An 11,290-nucleotide genomic window follows, 5' to 3' on the forward strand; every position below is an offset into this window, starting at 1 on the left:
TTTATTCCGTGAAACGGAAAAGTTAAAATAAATTTTGAATACTATACACCGAATATTAAATGACGAATTGAACAAAGTTTGAGTCATATAGAGTTGATACATTTAACGGGCAACGAAGTTGTAATTATAATTATAATTATAATCTCAATAATTTTGAGATTTACGATAGAAATTGTTGTTTATTAATGGTTGCTATGGGTTATAGGAGTTGAGAATAATACTGATTTATTATTACGTAACAGGCCATTATTTATGATAATTGATAACTCCTTTGTTTTTAAAGTTAGAGAATCGATCAAAAGCCTTAAACCTTCTCCGCAATGAGCTTTTCAATTTAAAAAATAAACCATAACGATCGGTTCAGTAGTTTCCGAGAACATATCACTCAAAGGTTTTCATTTTCACATTTATATATAAGATAAGTAACCTAACCTACTACCTATACCCTTATTTTTTAAAATGTGATTTCTTGTTTTTTTTTTAAGTTTTAAATCTATGATTACTATGATATGTGAATGTGTAATATCTGGAATTTGAAAAGTCGAGAACTATCCGAAATCACAACTCATTAAAGGCGGGAAATGGTTGCGCAACTATACCCTGCCTGCAAGCACAATGTTCTTCCGTTGTTTACCTGAGTTGTTAGGTGGTCGGCATAAAATGTTCGAATACATTTCCAACAATATTATTTTGTATAAATTTATAATTTTTTGAATGTACAAACGAAAATTGAATAAAATTAGTTTTATACATTTTTATATTGATTGTCTACAACTCACTTTACCTACTACGTATTATAATTTCCAGTTTTATTTATTTTACAACTATTTAATTATTTTTTTTTTAATATTTACACATATATTTTAAGGGATCTATACTTATCTATACTTAGTGTGGAAAACATTTCATTTTGAGTTGGATCTGTTATGATTTTTTCTATTATACCATAATATTGCGGTTTAATAAAAATATTGAGTACTTACATTAATTATTATAATAGCCGTTCGAGTAAAATTTGTCTATTTTTTTATCGTTTTCTGTTTGTCTTCAATGGAAATATATGATAAATACAAACCTTTATAAACACAATTACAATTTACAATGATTACTTTCATCAAATAATTATCACAGCTAACAAGCAAACTAGATCCCTTAATTTAATTAACGTGTTGTACTATATTATGAACTGCCTTGATAAATAATATTATAATATAATTGCCACCTACCTATATCGATTTGAAAATCAAAATTACATCGAATTGCAATTGCAATTATTTTCCAATGTTTTTAAATTCTAAAGTTAGACATTTATGTTTTTAGAACTAAAATTACCTCTCCGCGTCAACATGATTTGATAGGTGCGTACCTAAAATTAACAATATTGTATTAAAATACCTCGTAAATATGCTTCTAAATATAGAAATAAACGAAATAATTGTGTAAAAAAAGTTTTGTAGATTTCACTATTTAATCTAAATCATGTATTCATGACACAATGTGGTATGATCCCGTTGCCCTGAAATCGGAATAATGTTAAGAACATTCGTAGGTTTCATTCATAAAAATTATTTTTAAAGTATATAATATGATTTAATTTAAACTATTTGCTACTTACTAGCTACTTACAAGATAATTATATACTAGCCACAATATAACACTACTACCTTAGTAACTATAAATTATTTAATGTAGGAGACAAACAATTGTTCGAAAACCGTCATTAAGTGTTTAGCTCTTGTCCTGTTCATAGTTTTCTGTTCGCCGTTCGTTTATCACGTCGTATATACTGCTGCAGATATGGACGCCACAGTAGGAACTGAACAATCCAAAAAGTTGTATGCCAATAACGAGGAACGATCCATAGTTGACGTCCTAGATTTGGCAGTAAACCTCAAGATCGTGACCGCGGTCGGGTCACCGCTACTGCAGCACTACGGACACGCTGCAGAGAACAGTTGTAGTACCCGGTGTTCGCCGGAATTGATAATGAACTCAGCCGTATACCTGCAGGACGTGCAGCTTGTGATTGGACCACCGTCGGAGGCACCTTTTCGCGTGACATCCAATACGACCTCGTTGATTGACGCGCTGGATCTAGCCGTGGATCGCAGGGTCACGGCGGCTGTCCTGCAGCAGCGACCGATACGTCGGAGCGAACGTTTCCGGTCGTCTCCCGAACTGCGAATCCAATCACCTGCAGTGTGCGACAGCGTGAAGACAGCTGTCCCACTGGTACCTGCGGAATACCCGGCAGCACGATCTGTCGATCGGCGGAGGTCTGCCTGGAAGAGGACCAAACGATTCGTTTGGAAGTCGTTGGTGAACATGGCACGCAGGGTTTGCTTCTGTCAAACCTTCGTAGACGTAGAGTAATAATATGTTCACCAAGTTTTCTACCTCTCCCCTACCGCCACCATCCGCCACCCCCCTTAAAGTTTGTAATATTGTTCGCCCGCCAACCGCCGTCCGTCCGATGTTGTTTGCGCCCGTTGGTGTACGCCGTTTTCCGGTACACGCGTACTTCGTGTACCATACCACCAAAATTACCATAGTTATCTCGTTTTTGTAAATCAGCGTGTTTTATAATGTACCTCGGGGACAGTAGTGTAAACACCTCGTATCGCGTCCCGACTGCAATCAGTGTTTCGATTTATTAGTGAAATCTTCGTTGTCAATACGCATTCGCGCGTATGCAATGTCAACTTGTCCCAATTGTACTTGTACAAAATTTGTATTAGATTTATTATATTTACGGACTCTGGTACGATAGCGCCGTGTAAAACGAAATGTGCAGTTCAACTATCCTATGAGTCGACCAATTATTTATGTTTATTCGACCGGACGGCGGGCGCTAGGTTTATATTATTATTACAATTCATTGGAAATTATGTAGTATTATATGAGTCTGAAAAAAAAGTATTATTATATTATGAGACTGCTGTCTAAAAATTATGTATCATTATTTGAGACTTTTGTCTAAAAAAGTAAAAACTATGTATCATTGTGTGAGACTGTTGTAAATATATATTTATCCATGTACAGTAGAACCTCGATTATCCGTGACTTGATTATCCGTGTTTGCGATTAACCGTGCTCACTCTTCCAAAAATTTAAAAATAAGTATGGACTGTAAATATATATGTAGTTATAATCGAACATTTTATATTACATAATACACGATATCGACAATTATATTAATGACATTTTTGACGATAATAATATGAAGATAAGCAATATTGTACATCGATTTTGACTTCCATGACATTATTGGCTTAAGAAAAATTAGAAGTGAAGTAAGGAAAATTATTTCAAACCAAAAAAAACAAAGACTGATAACTTTATATTTTAAGCCCTAATAACTTGCTATATAAAATTATTGTATGTATATTATGTATGTATACATATTTCTAATTATAATTGAATCAAATTTTTAAAATGTCATTATTATAAAATTGTACCTATGTATTTCTTATTAAAATTAAATAAAAATTTCATTATTATAAAAAGTCTCGATTAACCGTGATTTTCATTTATCCGTGTGACCCCCTCCCCATCATTACCCCGGATAATCGAGGTTCCACTGTATATTTATTATTGTTTTATATATGATAACACGCTCAACGTTAAGTATTCACTGAATTTTGTGTAGCTAGGTATATTATACTATTATAAAACGGTACTACCATTAATTTTTTATTGATTTTTTTTTTTTATTATTTAAGAAGATTTTTATTATTTGATTAACACTAAATTATACACAAAGAGTATTGAAGGAAATAATAAAAATTATCTACACCTTTAAGCTAAGCAATCTTCAATATTTTGATTACTAAACTCAATAATTCAAATAAAAAAAGTAAAATATCACAAGTTTTTAATGGACATTGAAAATAAAAATTCGTTTTAGAAAAAGACGAATTTTTCAAATTAAAAAAAACCTCACATTCGTCTACAATACACTTATACACAAATACAAATTGATCGAGCTTTGACACATCAGTTGTTGAATTCAGTGTAACTGACTACATTTCAGCCAATTTTACAATAGACTGCAGTAGTTCGGTAATAACGATATTATTATAATACAATTCAAGTATACAATTGATTGTGATTTTCTAATGTTGTATTGGACAACAGTCAACAACGCAACCACAGATTATATGAAAATAATAATATAATATTTTCATATAATCTATGATAAAATGTTTTAACATAATTTCGACCGTGCCGTGTTTCTTGTGTTTTTATTTACGATTTAATATAATTAGTAAATATAAATAAATAAATACCTTATCAGACAATCGAATCAAAATAAGTGGTGCATCCTACCAAAAACTGTAAAAAGTAGCAAAAAAAAAACGAAGCATTTCTTCAGAAAACTCCAAAACTCAATTCTTTTTTTATTACTAGAATTATAGTTATAGAATTAACTAGCCTATAGGAAGTGCAAGATCATATGAATTTAATATTTTTAAATCACATATTGATTAATATAAAATATATTTACATTCATTATAGTTGGAATTGAACCCTACAACTGTATTAATATTTTATAGAATTTGTCTTAATTATATTATTAAATTATAATGAAATTGATTTAGTTCACACAAAAACTTCACTGTAGTACGTTTGCGGTTAACAAAATTAAATAATATGAATTAAGGAAAAAAATATGAATATATTACAGTATTTTGCTTTTTTATATGGTTGAAAATGTATTTTGTATATTAATTATAGTATAGATAGTTTGATATTTCATATAGTTAAAAATATATTCTCATAGATCGCGCTAGCTCCGAATAAAGTATCGTCGTTGTTTTTTAGTTCATGTCTGTCAAACAAATTATTATGTAAAATCCATAGATGACGTTGTTAACGTTGAAAAAACACGGACGTCGTCGACCTATATTGATAATGTGCTGATAACAGTGTTGTGATTTTGGTACTGATTCAGTTTTACTGCCATTAACTACCTATTATTGAGTATTATAGCATTTAGTTCATTGCTGGTTTATATGTGATGATTGTCTATAATATTATGGTTTAGACGTTAATAGTTAACAATATTAAATATTTCCTTTTACCTATTTCATTTATTTGAAATATTATAGTAAATTTAGTTCAGTCGTTATAGGATAAAATGGGTGCATTTACTAGTCGACAAAGCACTAGAGTTGAAGAAGTGGACAACAACTCAAATAATGCTTATAAATATCCACCCAAATCTGGTTTGTTGAAAACATTTAAATAGTTTATTAATATTTTATAATATTTTATGTTCCCCGTACTGGATATACATTTAGTATTGTGAATGTTATTCATTGAAATTAGAAAGTATTCAAAAATGATAAAAGTATAAGTCATTTAAAAAATTGATATGTATGTCACTTCACTTTTGTATACACCTGGCATGCCCAACATTTTTCAACTTACGGGCCACATTCAAAATTTATATTTATACTGTGGGTTATAATACCTGTTCATTTTGATGAAATATACACTATTAATATACTTAAAAATTGTAAGATATTTTGTAATTCTCAAAAGCTTTATAAAATAGTATTTTATTTTTAATTATTATTTTTAATTTTATTCATACCTACACAAATTTAAAATTTTATAAAAAAGTCATGAGCCGATGAGAAACTTCCACGGGCTAGATTCGGCTATATTCGATATAAAAATAGAAACGTATGAATTACTGATATGAATAATTTTTTCCATGTATCAATAGTTTTCATTAGTTTCCATTTCTTTATTCATTTTGGTGTTACCTATTTTATAACAATAATATTTCTGTATTATATAGTTGTTTTTATTCAAACATCTTTCCAGGAAATTATTTTAGCACTCACTTTATTATGGGCGGTGAAAAATTTGATACACCACAACCAGAAGCATATTTATTTGGAGAAAATATGGATTTAAATTTTTTCAGTAAATGCCCTACTACAGTAAGTAGATATAATTACATATATTCTTGTTCTGGTTAATCTGAGTTCTGAATCTTTTAAGTTGAAAATATCCTACTTAAACTATATAAAAAAAATACAAAAACCTTCCATCTTAATTGGCCAATTAGCCATATTTTTTTATTTTATAGAATTTAAGAATTATAACATGCAAAGTATTGTATATAAAAAAATAATTTGTATATAATTTTTTCAAAAATGTAGTTTCCATACCCGCCTCCTGAGGTAGGGGAACCTACTAAACCGTTAAAAAGTTTGGTAAATATTAGAAAAGAATCATTGCGTTTTATACGTACTGAAGAAGGTAAAACTATATTCAATATAGAATTTACTTTTGATTGCGATTCTCCGTGTTCAATAACAATATATTATTTCTGCACTGAAGATTTTACACCAAGCGGGGTTTCGTAAGTGTGAATATTAAATGCCATTGATGTATGATATATTTCATTATATAATTTGGTTTTTGTTTAGTTTTAACTGTCGTGATCCATCGATGACATCTGAAGTTTATCACTATAAACGAGGTTCAAATCAACAATTTATTCAACCATTGCATATGTTTGATCCTAGTATATACAGTACTGAGGACTTAACCTATGCATTTAACAAAGAAGTTATTCCAATTGCTATACATTGTGTTGCTCATGATACTTCTGAAGGTAAATAAGTCTTCAATGTATAATGTCAATTTCATTTTTTATTAATTTTTAAATTTTAGAAACGCGACAGTCACATACCACAATTGCAGTGGTTGAACAATATTCAGATGGTTCCTACATTTTAAAAGCTTTAAAACAAAAATTATTTGTAGATGGATTATGTTACTTGCTGCAAGAAATATATGGCATTGAAAATAAAACACCCGACCTAAAAGTTGGTATACCTTCTTATTTATTTTTATTTTATATTTATTTATTTATACTTAAAGGATTCTGGAGATGAAGATTTAGAAGATGGTAGTTCAGAATGCGTAATTTGTATGAGTGATATGCGTGACACATTAATCTTACCATGTCGTCACTTGTGTTTATGTCAATCATGTGCAGACTCTTTAAGATATCAAGCTAATAATTGTCCAATATGTCGAGTTCCATTCCGTGCTCTTTTACAAATAAAAGCCTTACAAAAAACATTGGATAATAATCATAGAGTAATAATATTCAAGTATAAAATTTGAAGTATATATATTTTTTAAATTGTGTAACTTTATAGATTGATTTACGTACTCCTTATGGCTATGAAACTGTTCCTTTGATTGAAGCTCTCAATGGTCCAAATTTTCGACGATATAGTAATGCCACTAAAGTTCCAAGTGATCCTTTACTAGAATCTTCACCTGATAGCCAATGTGCTGGACTCACTATGTCTAAGTATGTTAAATTAAAAAAAAGTTTTAGTTTTTATTATTTTAGTTTTTATTAATTTTATTTCAAAGTTTATCATTGAATAATTTGCTCCATTTAAAAGTAGACTATATTATTTATTTAAGTATTGAATTAATTAGAATATAAATGAATGATTTATGTCTGTAGACAAAATTACTGTTTGATTTTCTTATAAAATATTTAAAAATACTGTTTTATAGAATGAGTTTAGACAGACTTTCCAGAAAAAAATCGTGCAGCCTAGATTCACATGGTGAATCATTAAGCCTTAGTGATAATTCTTTAAGTTCTAATGTATGTATTATAGAATTATTAATTTAGCTTCTCATTAAATATTTGTTTAATTACTCAATTTTTTTTAGGCAGCTGCATCCAACAGTGATAAATCATCTAAAGCTTCTAATAAGGATGAAATAAAACCTAAAATTCCAATTAAGTGTAAAGATAAAGTGAGAGTAATTAATGAAAAAGCAAATCCTGAGGAAGAGGTAAGCATTTAGTATTACTTAAATTATAACACAAAGTTATAAGTACTGTCTAGAGATAAATATTAATAATACGAATATAACTGATGACCATATTATATAGTTGAGTATACTTCAAACTTTCAAAATTTTTTAGACTCAGGATGAAGATAGTGAAGCAGAAAAAATGTCTCCATTGTTGGACTCAGAGAAAAGTATTGAAAAGAAAGTTGAACATCCCCAACCTGTTATAGTTGAAAGTAAGAACTAAATAAATTGTTTTCTTATTAAATGATAAATGATAAATGTTTGTTTCTTTATTTTCTAGAAAAAGAAATTAATGTTATACTTAATCATGGCGCAGAAGATGCTGAGTGTTATGGTGAATGTGCTGCAAGAATGCTAGTTACACATCAAAATGAAAAGCCTCAACTATCAATATCTCAAGTAAATAATATTATATTATTGTTTGGTTTTTATATTTACTACATAGCTTATGTAAATATTATGCTTTTATAACTCATTAAAAAAAAACATTGATTTTATACAGGAAAGAGTGTCATTACCTGGCACTCCAATGAGTACTGTAAGTCAACGTTCAAGTGGTGAAAGTTATACTTCAGTTGGTTCTTCTCGTTTGTTATTAGCTGCATATGAAAAAACTACACCTGTATAAATTTAAAAAACCATGTTTATTTGATGAAATTAATTTTCTCTCCATTATTTATAATATATACTCTAACCTAATTATAATTAACTGTACAAACTTTGAATTATATAAGATAACTATTTTAAAGTATATTTAAAATAAAAATAATAAATAATATTTAAAATTAAGATTGTATTAATAATATGTAAATTTTATACAAAATGTATTATGTTATACTTATATAAAGCTCCTAAAGAATTTTAAAATTGTTAAATTATTACTATAAATATTGTAAGTGTATGAATCTCACTATTAAATTGTATAATATATTTTAATCTATTAAAGAAATCTGTCATAAGACATATATCATATAAGGTAACTTAACCAAACATTTTTATTTTTTTTTAAAGACAACCTAACAAATTCAATAGGAGTTTTAAGGTTGATTATATTACTTTGGGGCTACAAAGATAACTTACATAGTTAATACTTAATTATAATGATACTAGCATCAATACATCATATTTTACATTCATCAAATGTCCTATCCCTTCAACTTTGGCCATTTCAATTTTTATCCACAGTACATTTCTTAATTAATTCATTTCGATTCTGCTTCCAATTAATCTTTTAATTACTTCTGACCATACGCATTCTTTGTCGACATTTGTGGTCCAATGACGACTTCCTAATTCTTACTCTGTAGCAAAATAAAGATAACCCCCCCTCCCCTCACCCAATTGAGGATTCCTGATCTCGCCACTGCCTATTACAAAGTATTCGGAAAATAAAATATTAAAATGTACCAATAATGTATAAATACATGATTTAACTTTGTAATATTATGTATACAATATATTACATGTATTATATATATTTTATTCATAATTGTATAATTCAATGATAATATTTTATGATTTTATGCGTATTATTGCATATAACCTATGTGTAAAATGTAAATATAGTCTTTCCAAACACTATATGTATAATATCTTACAATGTATTTTATATAGAAGCAAATATCATTTTTTTGTTTTTAATGTGGCTCCTACTCACTATTTCTTTTCACTGTAACTCGATGAGTAACATGCCTGATACTTATAAGGTAACAGTGACACAATAATCACAATTATACACGAGTGGGTATACCGTACACAGCATAGGATAATGTTGTGTTAAACTGTGAAAAATTATTACCTAACAGATTTAAATTCTTGACAAAATTTAACACGAAACATCAGTTGTTGGTTTACCCACTCGTGTATTTCCGGTTTCTTGTACAACTTTTTTATTTAACATTTTTTAAATAGAAATTATTGAAGTCGAGGGAAACTAAAAATTATTTTAGATGGCTTTATCAAACGGCTAGTACCTATTATTTTTTAATATTCAATCATCTCTGGGCCATTCATTATTTACATATCAACAGATGAATCAGTTTATCTCTTGAATTCTCATGAATTTTTACAATGTTTGTTTTTTAGATTCTGAGTGGAACGATGAATCTATTGATTTTAGAATGATTTGTGTTTTTTTATTTTTTTTTTTTTTGTGACTACATGATAAGTAGACGAAATAATGCTTTGATTTTCAACTTCAGTATCTTGTTTGATGGGAAAGTGAATATTGTTGGTGCATTTGGGGAGGTCAAAATTTAAAATTTCTAGTAGTTTCAAAAAACACCGAGAAAAACAACATAAAAATTAAGGAAAAACAGGAATTTTACACAAAATTGGTTTTCCACAAAATCGATTTTAGTTTTTGGTGTAACTCTAAAACAAATAAACGTATGTACATTAAATTTTTACTGGTCGTTTATATTTGCATTTTCTATACACGATAAAATTTTCAAAATATTTTGATTTGTTTTGAACTGTAGGAACATTTTCTGTTTCCAATTGTATTAGTCTTTCTCAATGAATGTCAATAAAACTTTAATTGTTTGGTAAAAAAGCTTGAAAACTTAATACAAGGCTTCTACTATAATGTTACAATGACATTTAAAAAATATTAAAAATCCTTAGTCACAGTTTTTATTTATAAGCATTTAAAGTTCAAAACTTGACAAAGTACGGAAAAATCACGAAATGTAGTAAATTTTTTTGAGTTGAGAATTCATAAAAATTTATTTTTTTTTAAATCTAAGATTTGAAAATGTAATACAATATTCCTCATAAGTTTGTCTACCTTTATCAAAAAAAAAAAAATGTCTACAAGCAAATCAAATTATAATTTTATGAGCATTTGAAATTCATATTTTTACAATATTGGATATTCACTCGATTTCTCATGTAGCGGTTATTTTATTTTATTGTTATTAAAAAACGAATAACTGTAGATACATGAAAATTTGACTGAATGTTTATATTTTTATTTTCTATATACCATAACATTTTGAAAATATTTTGACTCTTTTTGGGCTGTTTACGGACATTGACAGTTTTTAATTTTTTTAGTTTTTAAATATCAATAAAATTTTATTTGTTGAGTAAAAAAGCGTGAAAATTTAATGCAAAGCTCCTGATATATTGTTACAATAGCAGTTGAAAAATGTAAAAATACGTTGGCACAATTTTTTTTTTAGCATGTTTAACTTTTATAGCCAAGGGTTGAAAATTTAAAATAAGATTCCACGTAAGCAGCTTATTCTGCAGTAACCAAAAAATCTAAAAAGTTTTTTCAATAGTCATTTTATATTCAAATATGGACGAAATTACATATTAAATAACCAAGAATAACGATTTTTGTTATTTTTTTGTAATCTTATAATATTTGTTCAATTTACAGTCAACCTTATTAATAATAAGTAATTACAAT

At 28.1% G+C, this 11,290-nt stretch overlaps 1 protein-coding gene across 1 annotated transcript; it reads left to right on the forward strand.

Moving 5' to 3' along the window:
* Positions 1–4,945: 4,945 nt before the first annotated feature.
* Positions 4,946–9,493, forward strand: LOC132942779 (E3 ubiquitin-protein ligase MGRN1). Its single transcript, XM_061011418.1, has 12 exons — positions 4,946–5,228; positions 5,836–5,954; positions 6,177–6,379; positions 6,447–6,634; positions 6,694–6,848; positions 6,904–7,125; positions 7,188–7,345; positions 7,561–7,654; positions 7,723–7,848; positions 7,982–8,084; positions 8,153–8,271; positions 8,375–9,493. Exons 1-12 carry the CDS (start codon positions 5,141–5,143, stop codon positions 8,498–8,500), a joined length of 1,701 nt encoding a protein of 566 aa, XP_060867401.1. The 5' UTR covers positions 4,946–5,140; the 3' UTR covers positions 8,501–9,493.
* The last annotated feature ends 1,797 nt before the right edge of the window (positions 9,494–11,290 follow it).

This window comes from Metopolophium dirhodum, chromosome 4 (assembly GCF_019925205.1).
Source record: "Metopolophium dirhodum isolate CAU chromosome 4, ASM1992520v1, whole genome shotgun sequence".
Classification (NCBI taxonomy): domain Eukaryota; kingdom Metazoa; phylum Arthropoda; class Insecta; order Hemiptera; family Aphididae; genus Metopolophium; species Metopolophium dirhodum.

Bases quoted from the DNA above. Each gene is read 5' to 3' on its own strand.
- LOC132942779 (XM_061011418.1), top strand. From the start codon at position 5,141: ATGGGTGCATTTACTAGTCGACAAAGCACTAGAGTTGAAGAAGTGGAC. The intron at 6,380-6,446 runs GTAAGTGTGAAT...GTTTTTGTTTAG, and splicing joins TTTACACCAAGCGGGGTTTC to TTTTAACTGTCGTGATCCAT. The intron at 7,849-7,981 runs GTAAGCATTTAG...AAAATTTTTTAG, and splicing joins AAGCAAATCCTGAGGAAGAG to ACTCAGGATGAAGATAGTGA.